This window comes from Pezoporus flaviventris, unplaced genomic scaffold (genome assembly GCF_033815535.1).
Source record: "Pezoporus flaviventris isolate CSIRO_AGI_PZ_B2104156 unplaced genomic scaffold, CSIRO_AGI_Pfla_v1 ptg000078l, whole genome shotgun sequence".
Lineage (NCBI taxonomy): Eukaryota > Metazoa > Chordata > Aves > Psittaciformes > Psittacidae > Pezoporus > Pezoporus flaviventris.
Genome location: NW_026892626.1, coordinates 18,637,027 through 18,659,618, shown reverse-complemented (window position 1 = coordinate 18,659,618; position 22,592 = coordinate 18,637,027). Strand labels below are relative to the sequence as shown.

The 22,592-nt window shown below is 56.2% G+C and overlaps 2 protein-coding genes and 1 long non-coding RNA gene across 9 annotated transcripts in view; 1 reads left to right on the top strand and 2 right to left on the bottom strand.

The window, feature by feature from the left end:
• Positions 1-249: 249 nt before the first annotated feature.
• On the bottom strand, positions 250-13,478 carry SLC5A11 (solute carrier family 5 member 11). Of its 3 annotated transcripts, none has more exons than XM_061474135.1 (16): positions 13,084-13,477; positions 11,311-11,481; positions 10,354-10,425; positions 9,613-9,717; positions 9,334-9,393; positions 9,060-9,164; positions 7,796-7,901; positions 7,006-7,086; positions 6,349-6,554; positions 5,683-5,818; positions 4,780-4,887; positions 4,217-4,367; positions 3,830-3,998; positions 2,909-3,124; positions 1,577-1,739; positions 250-550 (listed from the first exon to the last, which is right to left on the bottom strand). In XM_061474135.1, the coding sequence occupies exons 2-16, from the start codon at positions 11,434-11,436 to the stop codon at positions 330-332; spliced, it is 2,025 nt and encodes a 674-aa protein (XP_061330119.1). In that variant the 5' UTR covers positions 11,437-11,481; positions 13,084-13,477; the 3' UTR covers positions 250-329. The 3 variants fall into 3 exon arrangements, with proteins under 3 accessions (XP_061330119.1, XP_061330121.1, XP_061330120.1); XM_061474136.1 differs by lacking the exon at positions 250-550 and adding an exon at positions 856-1,241 and having other exon boundaries at positions 13,084-13,478; XM_061474137.1 differs by lacking the exon at positions 1,577-1,739 and having other exon boundaries at positions 13,084-13,478.
• On the top strand, positions 12,770-22,487 carry LOC133279917 (uncharacterized). Its single transcript, XR_009747014.1, has 3 exons — positions 12,770-13,060; positions 21,109-21,331; positions 22,131-22,487. It is a non-coding gene; the product is annotated as an uncharacterized LOC133279917 (long non-coding RNA).
• GRID2IP (Grid2 interacting protein) overlaps positions 15,945-22,592 on the bottom strand; it is a 29,144-nt gene continuing 22,496 nt past the window's right edge. For 3 of the 5 annotated variants that reach the window (XM_061474130.1, XM_061474132.1, XM_061474131.1), the window contains exons 14-21: positions 22,075-22,164; positions 21,152-21,348; positions 20,550-20,705; positions 19,604-19,690; positions 19,005-19,134; positions 18,089-18,207; positions 17,336-17,500; positions 15,945-17,002 (exon numbers count right to left, since the gene is read on the bottom strand). In XM_061474130.1, coding sequence (XP_061330114.1) covers positions 16,931-17,002; positions 17,336-17,500; positions 18,089-18,207; positions 19,005-19,134; positions 19,604-19,690; positions 20,550-20,705; positions 21,152-21,348; positions 22,075-22,164 — 1,016 coding nt within the window. In that variant the 3' untranslated portion in view covers positions 15,945-16,930. The remainder of the gene's footprint in view (positions 17,003-17,335; positions 17,501-18,088; positions 18,208-19,004; positions 19,135-19,603; positions 19,691-20,549; positions 20,706-21,151; positions 21,349-22,074; positions 22,165-22,592) is intronic. The other 2 variants (XM_061474134.1, XM_061474133.1) reach the window with 1 other exon arrangement.

Here is a 22,592-nt window from a genome sequence, read left to right as displayed (position 1 = left end):
AATCCAGACCGCCCAGCTCCAGGCAGTGCTCTGACCCCAAGGAGCGTACCTAAATACTTGCAACAACCAAACAACCCTTTCTCTGCCCTTCTCTTTACACCGATTGTGTTGCAGGCTCAGGTCTGACAGTGGTGGTGCCGAGCGCTCGGTTGCCTATCACAGCCCGTCCCCCATTAGAAATAAGGAAAGGACTACGGAGCGCGGTCTGTCTTCTTAAATAAAGGAAGAACATTTAGGAAGCAGTAAGAATTACATTGACCCTCTGCTAATTATTCTTATTTACACCAATTAACATTAGTCGCTGCCATCTGGAGTCGAGCAGGCGAGTGCTACGCGAAGTACGCCCAGAGGAAGATGCCGGCGCACACGCACAGGAGCAGGTTGATGTTGAGGACGTGCTTCACCAGCGGCTTCTCCTCTAGGCAAGCCCCGGGGAGCGGCTCGGGTTTGACCGGTGCCGTGTTCTCGGTGCTGGGCTGCTTGCGCTCCATCCCGCAGAGCCACAGGAGGGTGGTGAGCAGCTTGGAGTCCCCTCTGCTGTTAGTGGGACCTGGGGAGACAGCCAGCAGTGAGGGGTGAATCGCGCCAGCAGAACACATCCCAGTGCTGCTGTGCAAAGGGGTTTGATGCTGAAACGCACCAGTGTTCTTTAAACGCATACGCTAGCTACGCTGAGGTGTAGGGAGCCCTTCTGTTAACACCTTTGGGGGCTGCAGGACCAGTTTTCCTCTTCCCTGGAGCACTGAGCTGAAGTTCTATTCCCAGCATCATAAGAAACGGTAAGAGGAGCCTAAGCCTAAAAGCTGAGCTGTGGCTGCTCGGTGCCCAGCGGCTTCAGCACCCGATGAGGGGTTACTCCACACGTGTAAAGCGGGTTTCCCCAGCAATGGTGTGGGTTAGGACGTGCGTGACTAAAAGCTGGGGAGACAGCGCTCGTGCCCCACAGGCGTGAGGCTCCCCAGCACCAGGGCTCAGTAACTCACTCATCTCCCCAACAGCTTTTTCTAGATCAGAGGAACCGGCAGCGAAAGCTGCAGCTACATCAACAGTGTCCCGAGCCTGGCAGCACCAGGGGATGGTGCTCAGCGCTGGAAGAGGCGCAGCGAGTTGCTACACGTGTTTGTACCTAATACCGACAAGTACAAGTTTTAAACACTGCAAATCCTCCTTCACTGATCTGTCAAGCTCTCCGCCCAGGCCTCTGCGGTCTCCCTGCTGCTAGAGGCGAGCAGAAACCACCACTGCAAAACAGAAATGGAACGCCATGAAAAGAGCTCTGCTTGGCCTCCACCCTCCCCTTCGCCAGCCGCTCCTCCTGGCAGCGCCCGCAGCTAGCGCAGGGCACCGGGCATGGCTTTCTGTGTCCCATCAGCTCCTCCTTCATTCCAAGCATATGTAATGGCAGCAAGAGATGGAAGAGAAACTAAAGTGCTGCTGAGGTAAAACTGTCACTTTCAGCATGCCCTGAGGTGACTGAACGCAGAGGAAGGGGTTTAACGTTTCTTGTCTTCAAAGCCTTTACACAGTGCCTGGGGTTAAGGGTAGGTGTTACTGGGCACGACGTTGGAGCACTTACATTTATTATCATCTGAACTATTCTCAGAAGCAATGCTTATATCCAGCTGGAGAGCTGGGCGCTCAGCTTCACACACTCCTTTGGCAGCATCAGGGGAAGGGCTGACTGCTAGGTCTGTCTTGGCTGGTAGATCCCCACGTGTGAACCAGGTAAGCCGACTTATCTGATGGCATGAAGAGCGGTGTTAAAGGAAACTGCTTTGTGGTTGCTTAAAGGACTGCCTCAGCAGCAGAGCCTGTAGAGAGAATACTTAGAGGGGCCAAACCCTGTTCTCCTGCTCGGCTGGGGCAGGGGAACAGCCAAGCGCTCCCTTGGTTAACTACAGAAGTGGTGGCTACCATCAGCGTGGTGGGTTTAGTTGGGTCTGGAACACGACAGTTGGCTGCACAGCTACTCTCTGGAGGATGCTGTTGTTCTGTCTTTAACCAAGGAGGAGGCATTTCTGCACGGGACCATCACTGGATGCAGACTGAGAGCGGGTCAGTGAGCAAAACGAACGGGTATTGTGGCCAGAGAGGAATGACTCAAAAGAACTGGGGTTGTTGGGAGAAGACGGGCGGGAGTTAGGGTAATTTTCTTCAGGTATATAAAAGACTCATGAAAGAGGGAAGCTCTCAATGTCAAGGACAGGGTAATGGAACAGAGGAGCACAATGGGAAGCTGGAAAGGTTCAGGTTGGAGATGAGTTAAAGCTGCTGCTGGGAGGGAGGTGGAATCTCGAGCTGACCACGCGCCTCCGTGGGCATTCTCCCTCTCAGAGGAGGTTCAGAAAGGTGCCAGGTTAGTGCTGTCTCCGAGCAAGAGGATGCGTTGGCCCTTTGGTTTCTGGCCCTCCTTCCTCCTACTGATGGCTCTCTGTAGCCTCATTCTATCTACTGAAAGCAGTCGAACTGGCACAAACCTGTTCCAGGGGAAGTTTCTCTCTGCCCTTGAGTTCTCTTTTCCTGTGAGTAAAAAGGCTTCCTCACTAAATTAGTAAGAGAGTTGATAAAGATGACCCAGAAGCTGGAATTTCTTGGGAAAGAGAGGGAAAAAAGCTAATTTGTCATGGTTAAACACACATGTTTGAGCTTAAGAGCAGCTCTTTGTAGCATCTACTGTTGACCAGTTTCCAAGGTGGGACTCTGGATTTATGGGACCTAAGTGGCAGCAGGGTGCTGGAGCAGAGGAGGGGTCGTTGTTAGAGGTTATGGCAAGTGTGATTGTCAGTACTGAACGGAACCTTGCATTTCTGGGTTATTTATCCCCACGGGATTCCATATCCATGGATGTAGCGTGGGGCATGCAGGAAACTGTTAACAGATAACACAAGAACCCCGACGGGTGACGCACCATTGCCTCCGAGGGGGGCTCTGTGAGCAGGCTCACGACCAGCACGGTCAGCGTGGAGACGGTGGCCAGGACCATGGAGAAGTAGAGGTAGTGCATGTACTTCACCACGCCCGGGCGCAGGTCGCTCTCTCCGCACCGGGGCTCTGGGTAGATGAAGTCCAGCACCAGCCGGATGCCGCCCAGCAGCAGCCCGATCACCAGGCCCCAGAACGCGCCCTGGGAGAGGAAGGATCTGCTTTACTGGAGCAAGGAGCACGGATCCACGAGGACCCGGCCTCGTTCTTGGCACACGGGCTGAGCTGAGGCTGCCTTTTCCGAGGGTCTTTTCCTTCCTTCTCTGCTCTTGCTACCTGGGTCTGCCGGTGGTGCTTCAGGAGCCTGGTACCTCTCTGTGGGCTCAGGTGGGTCATTAGTTTTGCTGTGGAGGGGAAGGATAACGTCCTCTATGCCAGGAGACTCTCAAGACTGGTGTTTATATCCTAATGGTTGCCTTAACTGCGGGGCTGACAGCTGCTCTCTGCCTGACCAAAGCCTGGTTTGGGAAGACTTTACCCTTTGCCCAGCCCCGGTCTTTATGGAGAAACTGGAGCCTTAGGACTCCTGGTGCCGTTTGGTCTGGCTCCTTCACTCTCTGGGCTCGCTGTGCCTTCTCTAGTCCATGTAACAAACAAGCCAACGGCTAACGAGCCCCTAAGAGGCTTCAGGAGGTGCGAAGGACATGCTGCAGCGGAGCAATGCAGTCACCTCACTCCTCAAGTGCCAGTGGGGTCTTGGAAAGCAGCAGCAGTCGCTCCCTGCTGTAGCGGAGATGGATGTCTGGGGGGAGGGCTGGGTGTCTTCCTTTCCCCAGCAGGAGGTGGGTTTGAGTTCTAAAGGACTCCTGTGAGGGCAGTGAGGCCACAGGGACAGCGGAGCTGTTACCTTTTCATTTGCTCTTTTCCAGAAGCAGCCCAGGATGAACACCATCGCCACGGGGGGCTGCAGGTAGGAGCTGATGGACTGGATGTAGATGAAGAGCTGCCCTCCCTGGCCGGCCTGAACCAGAGGGATCCACAGGATGGAGACCACGGTGAGCAGCAGCACAAAGACCCTGGGCAAGAGAAAGGTGCCATTAGGCTTAGCTCAGGCTGTGCTTTTCCGATTGCTCAGCATGCAAGGGTCCAGCTGAGACCTCTGGTAACCCCCCCACCAAGCGTGGTCAGCATGAAGCTACTACATGTGTATAGGGGCAGCGGGCCCTGGGGTGTGCCCAGGTGTGTCCCTGATGCTGAGGCTCTGCTATAACACTCATGTTGTAGCTCTCTGTACCTGCCAACAATCATGAGCTCCCACTCGGAGCACCGAGGACGGAAGTGCTTCCAGAGGTCCATGGTGAAGATGGTGCTGGCACTGTTGAAGATGGAAGTCAGGGAGGACATGAGAGCTGCGATCATCACCGACATCATCAGGCCCCTGAGTCCTGGGGACAGAAGGAGAAGTTCAGCAGCCCTGAGGAGTCCCCAGTGACCCCCTTGGGGTGTCCTCGAATTCTTCTTTCAGCTAGAACAGACCTGAAATCTGGGTTTAGCCCCAGTTTTAAATGGCAGTGACAGGGAGGAGTTAGCGTTGATTGTTATCATTAAACCCTGGGCTTTATCTCCTATCCAGGTTGGACTGAATTGGAGCTCTGGGTGCTGGATCATCACCCATCTCCCATTGCATCCTGCCCCTTGCCCCTGTCCCACCAAGCCCAACAAAACCCCCACTGAAGTTACAGCTGTGGGGTATGTTCCTCTCCGAACCTGTCTCACAGACACCTTTAGGCCCGGGCGTACCGCACCCGTCGGTGCCAGCGCCAGCACCAGCACCAGCACCAGCACCAAGCTCCTTACCTGTGGGCAGCAGCTCGAGGACCAGCTTGGGATAAGCAATATCGGAGCAGCCGGATGGGTTGCCGCAGACTTGTCGGCAGATTTCCGCGTCTGCACAAGCCACCAGATCTGAAATGAGCACGGGGGAGGGAGAGGCAGGATTCTGCAGCCTGAACCCGTCGGGCCAGTGAACGCCGTCAGTCACCGGGGGGAACACGGAAGGCTTGGAAAGCCTCCGGCCCAGGACGGGACTGTCTCCACACAGTGAGAAAGCAGCTCTGGCCTTCCCTCGTTTCCCTTTTCTTCCTTCCATGCACAAGATAGCATCAGTGGAGGCAGCTGGCCTGCCTGCCTGTTCTTCCCTAGGAATGTTGCTTGCTTGAGGACTATGCACAGCCCAGCACGTTCCCACCTGGTGAGCACTTACTGACGTGTGGGCTTTCTCTGAGTGCCCCAAACGTAACTTGCAGGGGTAGCAGCGCGTTGGGTGCAGGAGGGGCCCGAGGGCACGGTCACAGCGTGGAGCAGCAACAGGGAGCAAGCTCAGACCCCATCAGCACAGCTGCTGTGAGCAGGGATGACAGCACACGGAGCAGGGCATGGGGAGCATGTGCCTGGGGTCTGCTGCGAGAGGATGTGTGTTCTCCAGCCACGGCTGGAAGGAGATGTCTTCAATGTGGGGCATTTGATGCGTTGCAGCCTTTTGATTTATTGGTAAGGGCCGGTCCTGCTCCTTAGAATAGGCACAGCCGGTGATAGAGGGAATGCAGGTGTGTACAACGCCAGGGTGGACACAGGGGCCTGGAGCAAGCTGCTCTAGTGGAAGGTGTCCCTGCCTGTGGCAGGGGCTGGAGCTGGAGGAGCTTTAAGGTCCCTTCAACCCAAACCACTCTGGGATTTTACGATCTCTCCTTCAGCACTTACCTGGGAAGAGAATTCTGCTGATCATGCCCGGCATCACCATCATAAAGAGGGGCAGGATTTTCAGGTAGGAGGTCATCAGGGAGCCTCCTTTGGCATGAGAGAGGTTTTTAGCAGCAAGGGACCTCTGAACAATGACCTAGAAATGAAGGCATGGGTTTGGTGCTGTCGGCAGAGGGGAGCAAGTGCAGGTGATGTGATACCAGTTGCAGATACTTTGTTCTCCTCTGGACTATTGAAATCCAGCAAGGGGGAGCACTGAGCTTGGCTGTAGCTCTGTAATTCTCGCTTCAGATCCTGATAAACTCACAGAATCACAGCCCTGAACGATGCTGCTTGTGCCGCCAGACCTGACCTTGCTTCTGCAGTGCACCGTGCTGCCCAGCCCGTGCCTTAACCACCCATAGTCAGGCTTCACAGCAAGGGAAAGGCTTAAGTTAAAACCAAGTTGGGATTAACTCCCAAACCCCGCCTGGCCCCTTGTTACACTGAGGTGATTCCCCAGGTTTCAGTGTGTTTATCAAGTTTTGCATCTTTAGGATTGAAACCATCAGGTTTCACTGACCCCCCCTCAGGAAGAGCAAACCAGTCCCGGCACACCGAGGGCTGCGGTCAGACCCATCCAGCCAACTGCGTGTCCTTGAAAGCAAAGAGCAAGGGGGCACGCACCTGATCTGTGCACCAGTACCACAGGGACGGGATGGTCATTCCCACCAGGACCCCCGGCCAGGGGAGGTCGGAGTTAACAGGGTCTCGGAATATGTGGAAAGCATCTTCCCTCGGCAAGCCGCAGCTGCTGTTCTCCTTGCGGGAGCTGGGAATGGCATCGAAGTATTTTGTCTGCAAGCCTTCAAGACCACCAACTTCAACAAAGCCTGGAACAGGGCAGGAGGAGCAGTTACCACCTCTGCCCCGTGGGTACCCTGAGCTTCAGTCTGTAGTTTGCTATGGGTGATGCCCCACAGGTGCTACGTGCAGCATCACCCGCAGCATCAAGTGTACTTTGCTATGGGTGACGCTTTGAAAACCCAAAGCTACGGGCTCCTTGGGTGGGGGATAGCACAATGCTAAAGGTTCTGCCTAGAGAAGGTGTTTGTTCACCTGTAACACTGCTTCTGGATGCGTTTCTTTAGAGGTTTTCAGGGGGAACTTGTGCATTTTTAACGCACAAAGAATTACTATTGCATGAGCAGCTATTCCAACAGGAGAACACAGAGAAAGCCACTCCGGACCATCAGCTCTGTGTTAACTGTGATGATCCACCTTGTCTCTAGCACTCGGTAAAGCTGTCACAGTGTTAGGAATAACCCCCAAGGAAACACTCACTGAAGACCATGAGAGTCACAGCCCCGATGAGCATGATGAAGGTCTGCAGCGCGTCCGTGTAGATCACTGCGGCCAGGCCACCTGGGAGGGCAGAGAAGCACCAAACTGGGAAAGTGGGACTGATCTGTGCTCTGCAGACTGGTCACACTGGGACTCGGAGCATGGTGGGCTGAAATTTCTCGTGTTTGAATCATAATGAGTCACCACTTTGTCACTGAAAAAGCCAAAGTCCAAAGCAAGAGCTTGTTCGGGAAATACATGGAAAAACTCCAGAGCAAAGCCCAAGCTGAATAAGGAGAAGCGAAATAAAAGGGTGTCTTTATGAGCAACATCACCAGGGGTGAGCAGTGGGAAAGGAGAAACCTTTATGGGTTTGGGATTTGCTGCTTGCTCCGTGCATGGCTCTTTTCCATTTGGCCCCTCATAAGCCCTGAAAGGGCATCCAGGATTGACAATGCTTTCCACATTCCAGGGCTCATTGTTATGTAAAGCACTCATACCTCCCGAAAGCCCAGAGGAAAATGTATTGTGCAAATGCCTCGAGCGTAACTTCTCCTTAAAGCAGAAGTGCTCTGCATCCACGCATCCCTATCGCCTGTGGCCCCATAAGGGGTATTAACTTACTCCCACCGGGTAATAGTTGCTTATCAGGCAAGTTGTCAGCTGCTTTTCCCCCTCCCCGTTATCCATACTCCTGGCAAACCCAGCTTGCATGGGAAAGGCTGGACTCTGAGCACTGGTGCACTCATCACACAGGGTCTGCGGTATGATCCGAAACTCAGCCCCGTACCTGCAACGGTGTAAACGGCCGTGATGGCCAGCAAGCCCACCACGGCGATGTAGAGGTCCCAGTGTAAGGCTTGCTGGATGAAGAGGGCCCCAGCGTACATGTCAACCTGGAGGGAGAAGGATGTCAGCCCAGTTCTAGTGCCCCTCGAAGCAGGCAGCGCCAGGGAACATGAGCATGCAGCTGACCGAGCTGTCTCCTATGGCAGAACCAATGCTGTTGGTAACTGCTCGTGACCCCCAGCTCCCCGCTGTGTCCCCTCCATGCAGCTCATCCCTCTGCAACCCAAGCTCCTGCGCACTGCGCATCAGGACCTGGCTCAATTCCCTATCGGTGTTCAGGTGGGATGAGCTTATCCCTCCCCGCAGCCCCAGAGCCAGGGCATTGTGGCACCTCCTGCATTAGCCGTGATGGGAATTCCTCCCTGACGTGGTGGCAGGGAGGAAACAGGGAGGAAAGGTGTCCTGGGGGCTGGAGCCAGCCCTGACCAGCTCCCTCTGCAGCCGGGTGAAGATGCTGCAGTTTGGGAGGGCTTTGGGATAGGCAGACTGCAGGCCAGAGTGACGGCCATGGAAGCATCCTGGACGCAGGAATCCTGTTATCAGAGATCTCCATTAAAGAGCTGGCTTTTCCTAGAGCCGCCTGCACCCCCTGGCCTGCGGCTGTTTCGGCAGGGACAAGGCAGGCGTGGGTCACACAGCACATCCCTCTTTAGCCCTGTGTGTACAGGAAGAACACCAGCAGGGACCTCTCTGGCTTCACAGGTCCCTGCCCCACCTCAGGTTAATGAACAGCAGCGAGGTGTTGCGCAAGGATCGGGTCAGTTATTTATTCAAGGCCCTGCATCAGGCAGGAGCAGTGAATCAGTCGCTCAGCGCTCTTCACCTGAGCACAAACCACCTCCTACGTCCTCATTGCTCCCGCATGTAACCGTGGTTGGTGTCTGTGCAGGCAGTACATGCAAAGGGAAGAGTCCAGGTGAGCTGCCACATGTATAAAAGCTGACAACAGACACATCCACGCTCACAGCCCGACTCCTCAACGAGCTGCTGCTCAGGATGCTGACACCCAGCTTCCCTCCCACTGCAGCAGGTGCTCAGTGGGGGAAAAGGAGTTATTCTTTGTGTGTGGGTTCTCACAATGACTGTAGTCTAACTTCCTCAGGTATTTTAATACACCCTTTTCTGCAGCCAGCAGCTGCATTTCTGAGCCTCACTCATCCCGTTTCCAGCCCGAATTCAGTCTGATTCCAGTGTTTTCCACTTACTGATATTTTGGTGAAGATGTAGATGAACAAATAGAGAATTGCCAGGAACACCTGGATTCTTTTGCCTCCAAAACGTTTCTGCAAGTACTCTGGCATGGTAGTAACCTGTGGGAGACGCAAGCCATCAGCACGGTGGTACCCAACAGCTCTCCTCCCCATTAGCCCAGGCCCTGCAGAAGGACCACAGCTGCAGCAGGAGGTGTTAAACCCAGCAGCCGAGCAGGTGCTTTAGATAGCAGTAAATCACTGCTGGGCACAACATCCACCTACGTACCCCTGCTGCGATGTAAATTGGCAGGAACAGCCAGGCCAGCACCAGGACAGAGAACATCCCCTGCGGAGCAAATGGGAAGGAAGGTGAGGGATGCTGGCAGGGATGCGAGCTTCTGGCTCTATGGGACACAGGGATGGAGTTATCCTTCAGAGGCCTCAAACACCAGCAGCCCCTGGTGCCATCCGGCTCCTGCAGCAGGACTCCGAGCCTCTGGAGCTGCCGGACCTACAGGGGCTGGAGTTGCCCTGCACAGCACCGGGGTTGCTGCTCCACACTCACATTCCACTCGTAGGCTGTTGCGGCAATTCCCGAGGCAGCTCCTGACCCAGCCAGGCCGATGAAGTGGCCGCTTCCAACATTGCTGGCAAACAGGGATGCGCCCACCTGGAGAAAGAGGGAAAACGGGATCTGGCCCTGCACAAGGCGGGTGGGAACACAGGGATGCTGTTCCCCCGCTTGTGGCTATGGAGGATGTGAGAGTCTTGTCACCCCCTGCCACCTTCTTCTTTTCCCTACACATTCAGTGTCTCTGGCTCCTTTACCCAGCTTCTTTCATTATTCACTGCCTATCGCTCGTTCTGGGGCACGTTTAGCCCCATCCTGCTTCCAAAACCATGTCTGCTCTCGTGCAGGGGAGCAGGGCAGAAGGTGGGAGGTAACAAGCAGAAATGCCAGGTCATGAGGTTCCTCTGTTAGCACACACAGACTGACCAGCCCAAGCGGAAGACCCTCAGTATAAAGCTGGGTCTGTGATGGGTAATTCTGGATGTCTGCAGGTCAAAGCACGCAGGACCAGGCTCGCCTGGGGCCCAGGCTGCAGCATGTGTCCTGCAGCAGCTCTGCTCCCCCTGTCTCCCATATGGAATAAACCAGGCAGTTTTGTAACTGCATCCATGCAAAACATGGAAGTACTTTTTGTTCCTGTTTCCCCTTTGGAGAATAAAGTTCTGCTGGGCCAGAAGCGCTTTTGGTCTTGCTGTAGCCGATGGGCACAAGTGGTGTAATGATGGAGATACTTACAGGCCACCAAACCATCTGGCCTCCAGCTAGGAAGTAGCCTTTCACAGTGCTGCGCTGCGTCTTCCACATGGACTGGGGAAGCAGAAAAGCACAACAGAGGTTTCAGCAGCCACTTCATTGTGGAGCAGGGCATCACCAAGAGGGACTTCCCCTGCGGGAGACTCTGTGCTGCCATCGGGTGAAAGCAAAGGGTTCCTGGAAGGACCTGCAGCTCCTGTTGGGAAATCCCAGGGGACAAGAGAGCAGCAGACAAGGGAGGGAGCGGCCATGCACAAGGTTTTCCACCAGCTCAGCATCCGGATCGACTGTTTGCTGTGATAAGCAAACTAAATCCCTCCAGATCAGCGAGGAAGTCAAACGGTTTTGGACAAGAGCTATGGGCATCCCCGGGTATTGGGTCTGCTCAGCGTTGCACGTGTTACTGACTCCTCTTCCTCAGGGATTTCAGGCAGTTTCATGCAACACCAGCAGCGTTATCACCACACTGGAAGGGAGCAGCTATTCATCTCTGCCTTACGACAGCCGGATTGTGCTTTTGCTGTTACAGAAGCCATGCCAAAAGGATGTCCTTCTGCCTTAATTATAACCAAACAGCATTTGTAATTTATGGACTAGAGCACTGTGGACAGGCTCAGGTGATTTATAGGACAGCAGTTCCTTCCGGGATGAACAAACCATTATTCTTAGCAATACTTTGTACTTAAACAACCTCTTCCTCACAAGGGTTCTTAAAGCTTGGCAAACACTAGAGCTGAACAGCTCTCCTGAAGCGCTGAGCACCCTTCCCCAGGCTGGAGAGAGGGAAAGGACCTGTAGACTCTTATCTTTCTGCTTGTTCAGTTGAACCCGGTGAAGTGCTGCCTGATTCAAGCCAAAGTGAAAGACTTTGGGGCCAAAGCAGCCCTGGTCTTCGGTAGAAGAGGGCACATAGGAAGGCTCTCAATGGTATCTGCTTACCCACAGCCCAACCGCGAGGACGAACACGAAGTACAGCACAAGGACAGCGATGTCCACGGCTTCCAGCGTCCTCTGGGGAAACACGTCCCACGAGGGGGTCACAGGGGTGCTGCTGGTGGTCTCCATGGCTTCCTATGCAGGCCCGGTGCTTCTTCGCCTCGATGCATGTATCTGTTAAAGAACGGGTTGCATGGTGAGGAGGGACCCGGCCTCCTCCTGCCTGTGGCTGCCCAGGTCCTTCAGCCTCTCTTGCACTTGTGAAGCCACATTTATAAGCTCCCCCCTGCCCAAAGGTGGGGCGAGGGGTGGCCTTCAGCAGCCCGGGGCTCCCGCATGGACCAGCACGGAGCAGGCGGTCGAACAAGTTCTTCCTGTGAGCACCATCGTGCAGCAGAGCACGGACCCGAGCAGCCTCAGCCACCCTGTCCCTCGCTCACAACCGGCTTCACCGCGTTGTCCGTGTGGGAAGTGCAGCTGGAACCTGCCCTGAACTCCCCTTGAGATGAGGTGAAGCCACCGCAGTCCTGCACCCATTGCCAAGGGGTATGAATGAAGCGGAGAGGACGGAGGTGCAGGTGCGGTGGTGATGGAGATGCTGCGGTTTCTCCTTGCCCTGTGTGCCCATTGCACCCAGTCCTGCAGCGCTGGGGCTGCGGGCTTAGGCACTTATGGAGAGGCTGGACAAAAACTAAGGAGTTTTCTGGTGGTTGATACCACCCCATCACCCGCTTTCCACAGCAGCAGCCTCCAGTCCCAGAGCTCAATATGGTGCTGACCCATGTTGGGGTTGAGTGGCAGTGGTAGCAGCACCAGGCTGGGACCGGGGACTTGCAGCACCTTGTCAGAGCCTCTTCTGTGCCTCATAGAGCCCCCAGATCCCACTGAATTCCTTGGGAGCTTCTGCCTGGCAAGGATGCAGGGCACCGAAGCTCAGTCTTACCTCTTTAAGAGGCAATATGTCTTGGCTGTCACTGAGTTTTTACTGGCACGCTTAACCTCTAACTAGGAAAAGACAAACAGGGTTTGGTATGTCAGCCCCGGGATGCTGCTGACCCCATGCTGACACCTCCTGCTTTCCCTATCTCAGCTCTGATAGCGCTGTTTCTTTCCATCCCAAGGCACTTCCCATCTCAGGTGGGTAGCGCGGCAGCACAGACAGCGCTATAGGATACACACGCTCGGTCCCAGTCAGGATTCAGCCCACATATAGGAGAGAGTTGTGTCCATCCCTCCAAAACGCATGCGGATTCAGAGCTCTGCAGGCATTAGCTGTGCCCATCAGTGGTGAAAGGTGGGGGATGCTCCAGGGGCGTTCGGGGGGGTGAGAGCCGCTGCCCCATTGCGGCAGCTGGAGCGGCAGGCCCTAGGGAAGGGGCAGCGCGCGGTCGCTCTGGTTTCGCATCCCAACTGCACGGCCCAGTGGAAATTTTGCCTGCTTTGTGCATGCAGCTCACGGCTCGGTGCCCTCGGCTCCTGGCACCGGCGGCAGCGCTGTCCCCGCCAGAGACCGCGGGGAGGAACATCCGTGGCATGGAAATGAAGCGGCTGAAGCCAGCCCTGTGTCAATGGTGCCGGGAGAGGCGCAGCCCACGTGGGGCTCGAGGGACCCACCGGGACCACTGGAAATGCCTCCTCTGGGGGGGGGGGGGTGTTAAAGCATCCCCAGGTACATCCATCCTCCTGAGGACACAGCCACAGCGCTGGACCGCGGCCCCCAACCCTCGCACCGACCGCAGCTCCCCGACTCGAGGTACAAGCTGAAAGGGAACTTACTGCGCTCAGCCGGGTCTCATTCTGTCCCCCTGCGCCGGGCACCACCGAGCCTCTGCCAACTGACAGGCAGCTTAAATATTGCCAGAGGGTCGGGATTTGCCAGCGGAGCCGTTACCGGTGTCCCAAGGAATGAGGAGGAATATCGATAGTCAAAGTTAAACTACTGGCCCGCAGTCCCTCTCCCGGTGCCCCGTGGCTCTGGTGAGGAGCCGCGCGTTATTTTCACTCTCAGGGCTCCCGGGTCAAACTCCACAGAGTGCCTTTCTCTTAAGCAATCTGCACAGCCAGAGAAGGGACAGGCAACAATAACCCAGCCACGCTGATGTCCTCCCGAGCTGACAGCCCGCGGCACGGGGGGGAGCTCACAGCGAGAGTGCCTGAGCCTCGCAGAGAGCACAATGCACCCATGGGATGGATGGGGTTTGTCGCTTGCTCCCACTTAATCCCAGCACCAGGCTGGAGGTTTCGACTTCAGCACCGTCGGTCTGAAAACCTGATAAACACCTACAGGCGATTCTTGACATTGATAATAGAAGCCAGTTTGTTAACTAGGAAAGGGCACCCCAGGGTCTATAATAACAGAAAGCAAAGCCTCGGTGTCTGTATTTTATCCCCTTGTTTCCCTTTTGGTTTATAGTGCAGACGAACATAACTAAAGGTCTTTGAACCTTGTGATTGGAGATGCTTTCACTTGATCTGCTGGAAGTTGGAAAACCCCGATTTCCCCCAATTGCATTGGAATTTGGGGCTTCAGACCCAGCAATCAGGTGCTTCCAGTCTGTGCCACTTTTTCCTGACTTCCAACCTTTCCATTCTGGAGCTGACACCTCAGTTTGTCTCTGTGGCACCTTTTATGGCACCTGGAAGATCATTATAGATGGTGGCCCTTCGATCCATTATCAAGATACTTAGAGAGAGGGTTCAAAGTGGTTGCACTTTGGCTTGGAGACGCCAGCCTCGTGCTGGTTTACCCCAGCTACAGCTGCCCTCGTGCCTTCACCGTGACTTTACTAAAGCTGCTCATTTCCTCTTTGAAGTCTTCCCCCCCACACCATTTCTTGCAGGGAAGAGTGAAACCCCTTAAACACTGCGAGGTTCGGGATGTAACCGGGGTTGTCAGGTCACCGCTCCCGGCTCTGGCAGGGGGGGGAAGCGGCACCCGTGGAGCCAGAGCCTGCATTCCCTGCCTGACCCCGGGCTGCTGCCTGACTTATTGTTTCCTTCCCAAGGACAGGCTTTCCTGTGCCCAGGATCCCGTGACCGGGGCTGACGCAGGGGCTCTGCTGAGCCGGGGCTGGGAGGAGAGTGCCGGGGCACTGATTCTGGGGAGAAATGCCCTCGTGTTTGCAGTTACCAAGAAGCAGCAAAGGCAGCGTGCGATGGGGGTGCTGACTGCGAGGGAGGCTCCGGGATCCGTTCTGCAACGGGCGGTGGGAGGTTTCGCCTCTGCACTGGGCAGCTTGGGAGCCTTCCAGTGCCTAAATGGGCTACAAGAAAGCTGGAGAGGGGCTTTGTAGATGGGCACATAGGGACAGGCCAAGGGGAATGGCTTTAACCTGCCTGAGGGGAGACTGAGATGAGCTCTTAGGCAGAAGCTCTTCCCTGGGAGGGTGCTGAGGCGCTGGCATAGGGTGCCCAGAGAAGCTGTGGCTGCCCCATCCCTGGCAGTGCTCAGGGCCAGGTTGGACACAGGGGCTTGGAGCAAGCTGCTCCAGTGGAAGGGGTCCCTGCCCGTGGCAGGGGTTGGAGCTGGAGGAGCTTTAAGGTCCCTTCCACCCAAACAGGTCTGGGATTCCATGGTTATCCCCAGGGTTGCACCAGAGCCAGGCTGGCTGAGCCAGGAGCATCAGGAGGGGCCTGAGCACTGTAAATGCACGTGTTCAGCAAGGGATTTCTACCTGTCATGTCTCTGTTAGCTCTGCTCAGAGCTCTTTTACAGTTGCCGGTGCTGTGGCCTCCAGGGAGGACCGAGCAGCCTGCAGCAAGCCAAACTACAACCAGAAAGCCGATAGCAGCCGGCCCCTATCTGCTTTAGTGTAAAAGAGATAAATCCCTCTGGGGACATTCCTTTGCAGGGGGAAACAACCCCTGGCTCATCCCCTCTCTCAATGCTTTCTTCTGCAGGAATACTCCACGCTATGCTAAGAATGTGCTGCTCACACCCAGCACGAGCCTGGCTGCCGGTGCTCACGCAGGGCTGGGCGCGCTTGTGCCGTTGTTTTCCCTGTTCCCAGCCCAAGCCCAGCAAGGTCGGATGCTGCAGCTCCCTCCTGGAGGGGTGAGGGTCAGCGGTCGCAGCAGTGCACGGTGCAGGATCGCACCTGCAGCCGTCGCACGAGCAGTGGCTGACACAACACGGAGGCCCATGGCGTCAGGAGGCAGAAGGCAGCAGCTTTATTTCAGGGACAGCACATAGGCATGGGGGAGAGGCTGAACCGTGACTATACACAAGTCCCGTTATCAAATAATACAACCTGAAGTCAGAAGTTCTGGTTCTTTGAAAATATTCCCATAAAAATACCAAAGGGGTTGGAGTTCTACCCGTCCTGGGGAGGTACAACGCGTAGCAAAACCTATGTACAGCGAGGGAAAAGAACCTCGGGTGGTTTCGATATTGAGTATGCGGTTAGAAAAATAAACCAAAATGAACTGAATGCAGTGTGCAGCATCCCAGACACGTGGAGCTGGGGCAGCGTCGCCCTGGCCCCGCTCTCAGGGCTGGACAACACTAGAAGCTACCTGGCACTTCAAGCTGTGTGAGCTGAGATCACTTGTGGAAATGCACTTCACGTCCTAGAGCAGGGCTTAAAACCAGACCGGATTTGATGGTCATCAGGTCCCCCTAAGTAACGCACCAGCCGCTGCAGGAGGAGCTCTGGCTGTGGCAAGAGATGGGAGGAAGGTTCCCTATGCTATGTCTTCCACCGGGCAGGATGTGGGAGCGAGTGGGGTCTGAAAGGCAATGGATGCGGGTGGCACGGAGCGATGCCTCCCAGTGCGAATGCACTGGAGCGTGGCTGCTGGCAAGCTCTGGGGGCACCGTGTCCCCCCGAGGGGCATGCACTGAGCAGGGGATGCTGCTTCCCTTCCACCCCGGGGACACCGCATCTAAACAACAAGCAGACACTGTTGGAAGGTTGGACCTGCACGCTCTGAGTTCCCTGGGTACACTCAGCATGAACAAGCGGCCATACACGAAAGGGACTCTGGGGATTCCAGCCCTTGGGAGCAAATATAGGACAGGGATCTATTTCTCACTGGTCTCTGCCCCTGAGGCACCAGAATGCCCAGGGGTTTGTGTCTCCTGGTGAGTTCCGATAAGCCTGTAGTGCTGCTGCTAAACCCTTGGGATGATTCCAAGACCTGCCAGTCTCTAACACACCTTTAAGCAAAGCTGGTGGCCAGGACGGACTCTGGCCTTCCCTTACTCCAGCACAGCCTGGCAAAACCAGACTGGATCACACCTGGGACCACGGTGACCTTCCAGAAGGGTTCTGAAGGTTGTGTTGCATCCCATTGCCACCGGCCAGCAATGGCATGCTCTGGGAACACGAGATGGGGGGGGTTTACCCAGCGGTGTCTAAATCCTGGAATGAGCTGGGGATGGAGGACGCCAGGAAAGCTCTTGTCAAGACCAGTGAGGTGCTCACCTTCATGTCCCCGTGCCTCACCCTCGCACCCATCCACCACCCCCTGTGGTACCCTTTCAGCATCCCGACTGCCCCGAGCCCCGGTCCCTGTTGTGCTGGGTGGGAGCAGGCGGCAGCAGCGGGCGTACAACCGGCCTCAACGGGAGCAAATTGCACTTGGTTGGCAATGAACGCTGCGGCTCATGGGATGCTGCCCATCACCAGGCCAGGGGAGACGTCATCCGGGGGCTGCGCTGGCTCTCGCCGACCTGCACATCACTGAGTGCCCGCTGCAGAGAGAGCAGAGACAGGAGATGGGCACGGGCCAGGGATGTCCTGGCTGCTACAGGCTTAATTCTACCCCTGCTTCCCCCTGGATTGGTCACTCCCTGAGTCTGCTTTGTGGAGCTCCAACCCAGCCTTGGTTAACCATGACAATCGCCTTGACTCTCCATGGGGCTGGTGACCCTCAACCCTCCTGCGCCCACCAACCAACCTGTGCGTTGAAACCTGGCACTTTACAGACACAAAGCCCTCATCTGGCTCCCACAGCTCACGTGCAGGTGAAACACTGACACTTAACAGGAGCCCCCTCGCCGGCTGCCTTCGCAAGTGGAGCTCACCTCAAACTTGCTCATGAATTCTGCAAAAATGCCAAAGAAAGCCTCAGAAGTCGTCATTTTGGAGTCCTCCCCGAAGAAGGACAGCACCTTGCTGAATTCCTCCATGGCCTTGTGCTGCAGATCGTCCAGGGATCGCATGGCAGGCTGGGCGCTCTCCAGGAAGGACTGAGGGAAGCGGCTTAAGGACAAACAGCCTGGTACAGGTCAGAGTCGCTTCTGCTTATCAAGTGGCTGGGTTTCATCTTGGGTCTAAGAAAGGAGTTGCTGCAGATGCTGGCTGCGAAGGGGGCCCACTGGTACACTCGGCTTCCCCAGCAGCGCTTATAGAACCTTAGGTTTTTGTTGGAAGGGGCCTTAAAGCTCCTCCAGCTCCAACCCCTGCCACGGGCAGGGACACCTTCCACTGGAGCAGCTTGCTCCAAGCCCCTGTGTCCAACCTGGCCTTGAGCACTGCCAGGGATGGGGCAGCCACAGCTTCTCTGGGCCAGCGTGGAAGGATGAACAGCTCAGCAAGCTCACTGGCTGTGTGGCACTGGGTTTGCCCTGCAGAGGCAGGGGAACCAGTGACCATCACCAAAGCTGTTTTATGCACTAAGACTGAGTGGAGAGGGAAGATCCCCCGAGTGCTGAGATGATGCTTTCCTATAGCCAGACACAGCCCCGCTGTTGCCCAAGGGGGCACAAAGACACCGAATGGTTTCACTGGAGGCAGTGAAGTCACCTGGGTGATGTGTTCCATTCACAGAAGGATACGGCCATCACAACAGCAAACCTGTCCTCCGCGGTAGCTGGCATGTTGTGACAGGCCATCTGTATGTCACTGACAGTGGTGTGCAGGTCCTTTAGGTCAGCTGTGAGCGTTCTCTGATTCACTGCATGAGAAGAGAGGGCTCAGGGTTAGGAGGCTTAGGGCTGGCTTCCTGCAGCACAGTGAGAGCCGTGGGTGAGACAAGGTCTGGCACTGGGAGTCAGTGTCGGAGTGGGCAGTGGCAGCAGTTTGGGCAGCAGTGAGCCTTCAGTTGGGGCAGATAGAAAATCCAGCTGGAAAGCTACAGGTACAGACTTCCAAGTGGGAATTTACATCCCCGGGCCTGCATTTCCTCCTTTATTTAGCCACTGTGGCACTAATTCCCAAGGGAATTGCTCAGAGACAGCAGGGGATGGGGTACAAGGGGGCTGCAGGCTCTGCTCTGTGTGCAGCCAGCCCGCTGTGACACCACCCCAACGGATGGGTGATCCCCAGCAGCTATGTGACTTGCCTGTGGCAGGCAGGGAAGCGGGACGATCCCCAGCAGCGCCAGAGCTGTTCCTGGGTGCTGAACCCGGGCCACGAGGGTGCTGTGCGCTCTGCACCACCCGCAGCAATAGCGCTGGCACCCGCGCTGGGGACGGAAGGAGGCAGGGGCTGGGTGGAGCAGAGCACTCTGCTGCACGGACACCTCTGGACTTGGGAACCGCTGCTCCAGGTCAGGAGGCTGCGGTCAGGGCGCAGAGGCACTGCCATGGGCAGCACTGAGCTCATCCCTTCCTAACCCCATCCTGTCACTCAGGACCGTTCCTCACTCATGTCGCTGCCATCCTGCTCGTGCCAGTGCTGTGCAGCTCACCATGGATTCCAGACCCAAACAGAACCAAGACGCGGGGCTCACAGATGCTTTCGTCCCTTTACCTTTGGCAGCGAGCGGCACTGTGGGAAGATCCTTGGCGAAGCCCAGGAGCTCTGGGAAGTGTTGGCTGAGTGACTTGGCAAGGATGTGCAGGAAGGTGGATTTGCCATCAACGGTCTTGGTTGTGTTCAGCTGCAGCAAAGCAAAACAGGTCAGGAGGTCCCTATGCAGAGGAGAGTGGGGTTTGCCATGCGCTCGGTGTGTCGGTCACCGGACGCACAGGGGCTCCTCTGTTCTCTCAGCTCACCCTGCCTTCACGTGCGTGGTGACACCAGCCATGATACGTGGATTAATGGTTAAAGAGGACATTTAATGTTTAGACAGCACGTTACACCCAGAGGAGTGGTGTCGAGGTGCTAATTGATGCTCTCACCCCATCCTCCACAGCAGCCCACGTGGGATGAAGACCTTTGGTTTCTCCAGCCCCACAGCCTCTCAGCGAGCACGGGTCTCAGGCCCCAGCACGCTGAAGCATCAGAGCACTGGTACAGCCTCCCTGGAGCCCACCCTGAGCATCAAGCCGGGACCCTTGTACAGGGACAGGCACTCTGAGCTCCCGGCATTGGTGCCTCCTATACAGAACAGGCACGCGTTGTCCTACCTCAGTGAGAAAGTTGATTTTGAAGCCCGTGGTTTTGCTGGTCCTGGGCTGCCCGTTGTTCAGGTAGTTCCCCATCGCCAGCACAAACTGCAGGGAGAAACCCCAGTGAGAGACTGGGCAGTGACCTCCAGCACTTACATTGTCCCTTCTCCTTCTGGCTCACAGAGACCGACAAGCCACGTGGTAGGAGCAGAGCTGAGAGGCCACCCTCTGTCTGCAGGGCCTCTTCTGGACCAGCTCACTTCTGCTAAGAGGCCCCTAGATGCGTTCATAGAGCATCAGTAATAAAACATTACCAGTGCATTCAATGGGTTAGACTGGGCGGATGGATACACGTAAAGGCAGAATTCCTGCTGGTTCTGTACACACTGGCAAGTGCCAAAGCTCTCTTCTCCCCAAAGCCTTTGGTGACTTTTATCTGTAAGGGGGTGTTTCAAAGGGAACAGTGACCAGCAGAGCCGGCTTTCCCCTCCAGAATGCTCCAGCTCCTTCTGCTGCAGCTTCGCAGCCTTGCAGGCACATCAGGACCGCAGAGCGGGCTCACCCGAGTCCCAGCATCCCTCCTGGGGCCTGGCAAGGAGCAGGGACCTCAGGACCATCGGGGTTTCAGCCTGGGGCTCTCTGTTCACCTTCCATTAACGTGCAACCAGCTTGGGGGTTACTGCCCAGGTGCCACTAATCTGGAAATGCCTTTGTCACATTTTGACCTCATTTATGCCACCTGCTGCTTTTAAACCCCCATTGAACATCAGTGTGGGGCAGCTGATGCCAGTGGGGTCAAGGAGCCCTGCAGCAGGATCTGTTCTCTCCTGCAAGCTGCTCAAGCTGCACCCGGAGAGGTGCTGGCCACAGCGCTGGGGCTGGAGCTGTGCCTGCGATGCCCAGGCTCCTGCAGGCATTCCCATGGCCTCCGGTGGCTCATAGGAGCAGGAAGGACTGTGCTGACCTCCAGGATCTTGGCCAGCTTCTTGCTGCTCTTCAGCTCCAGAGAGGCCTTGCAGATGCACTCGTAGCTCGCCTTGATCTCCTCTGTCTTCTCCTGCAGAGTGGTCTTAAAGTGCAGGCTGCGCAGGCGGATCTTGTACTCTGGGACTGACAGCATCTGGGATCAAAAGGAGGGGAGGGTTACCACTGTCCCCATCAGCCTTAACCCTCCTCTGGGGTGTTTTTCCTGGGGTATTTCCCTGTACATGGGAGCAGCATGCACAGGCAACCACACGGAGCAGCCTGACAGTGGCTGGAACTCGCAGGGCACAGCCAGTTTGCTGCCACAGGATGGGGACATTTCATGCCAATATCCACAAGTGACTTTGTCACCAGGAGCTGGGCAAAGTCACTCCTGTCATGGAGCAAACATCAAGGGATGCTTCGGCAGTGGGAGCTGCTGGATGCCTCAGCCTGAGCATCAGTGCCCAGCGGTCCCTGTGACCGGTGCCACCAGCTCTTCCCATCCCACAGCGTGCAGGAGCATCCTGCTGATTGCTCTGTGCTTTCCCTCCCTCCAGCCCCAGAGGGACATCCCTGGAGCACATCCCTGCCCGCAGGTACCTGCAGCACAAACTGGTCGGGCTCACTCAGCTTCCCAGGGTTCTCCTTGTAGCTCTGGAAGCGCTGCACTTCCTCCCCATCGGGCGCGTACAGCAGGAGCTGCTTGATGTGGGAAGGCTCCAGCCGGTCCGTCTCCATCGTCATGAGGATCTGGCGCAGCTCCATGTGCGAGAGCTTGAGGTGGGCTATGAGGATGGCTGTGGGAAGGGAGGGATGTCACTTGGAGGGGAGGAGGACAGGACCCCGGTGGGGATGGCTGTGTTGGGAACCCAGCAGCATGGGGCCAGGAGGGGATGCTCAAGGTGTGAATGGTGTGGACCGCTCCATGTACCCGCTCTGGCACAGGGTAATCCCTAGGGAAAAGAAGGGCTTCCCACTCCCCAGAGCCCTGCAGAGGGACCCCAAGGTCCCCCCCCCAAGGCTCTGGTCCTGCAGACGCCCCCAGGGCATGGCATCCTGTGCATGCACATCCCCAGTGCATCAGGCTGGGTTGCTATGGAAGCCACCCCCCCGCGTCTCCTCCTCTCCCACATCCCTCATGGACAGGAGACCTGGGTCTCACAGGGTCCCACCAAGCCCTTCCATGCTCCTTTACATCAGAAGCACATCCTGGAGAAGCAGCACTGCCCCTTGCACACCCTCACTGCTCCATGGGACCATGCAGGCTCTGTCCCTCTGCCCCCAATGCCAATGAGCCACATCCCATCTCCATCCCTTATTGTGAACGCTGCTTCCTCCCCCTGCCCAGGGCTGAGCCCAGCCTGGAGGCTGTGGGAAGAGCCTAAAGCAGCAGAGCCGTGCAGGGATTGTGCCCATGGGATTGTGCTCATGTGGCCTCCTTCCTTTTACCTTTCCAGTTCTCTACATCCCCGGCCCCATCTCTGGGCCCGTTTCGGGCTGGGTTCACCCTGATCTTTACTCACATGTGTTGTAGGCCTTTTTGTGGGACAAAATCTCAACCACGTCTTTCTTTTTAAAGTTCTCAGGCATGAGAGTTGGCTCTGGAAGAGAAACTGAGAGATTTAATCACGGGTAAGGACAGGCTCAGCCGGCTCCAGCGGGAAGAAAACTGTCCTGAAAACAGGGAAACCATGAGTGACACAAGGGATGCTTTGCACACAGCAATGGCTCCGGGAGTCCTTGAATTCAGCGATTCAAAGATCTCCTCAATGGAGGACTCAGTTGGAGCTGAAAAAGGCAAAACGAGAGGTGAGACACACAGAAAACCCCAGACTGCCCAGAAACAGCCCCAAAATGATGCATCCCATTTCATCCCACTTCCACTGCCGCTCCCAGCTGTATCTGCCCATCCTGGCTTAGCTCTGCCCATGCTGCCATCATGGCAGAGCTCAGCCATCCCATTGGCATTTTGCTTTTCCCAGTGTAAATGCGGCAGCCACGCTGCCCCATGGATCCCTTTGGGAATACTGTGGGGGACAGG

Excerpts from the sequence above, each read along its gene's own strand:
- SLC5A11 (XM_061474135.1), bottom strand. The coding sequence starts at position 11,436 with ATGGAGACCACCAGCAGCACCCCTGTGACCCCCTCGTGGGACGTGTTT. Across the intron at positions 9,718-10,353 it reads GCCAGATGGTTTGGTGGCCT|GTGGGCGCATCCCTGTTTGC; the intron begins GTAAGTATCTCC and ends CTCTTTCTCCAG. Across the intron at positions 4,888-5,682 it reads CAGCAGAATTCTCTTCCCAG|ATCTGGTGGCTTGTGCAGAC; the intron begins GTAAGTGCTGAA and ends TGCTCATTTCAG.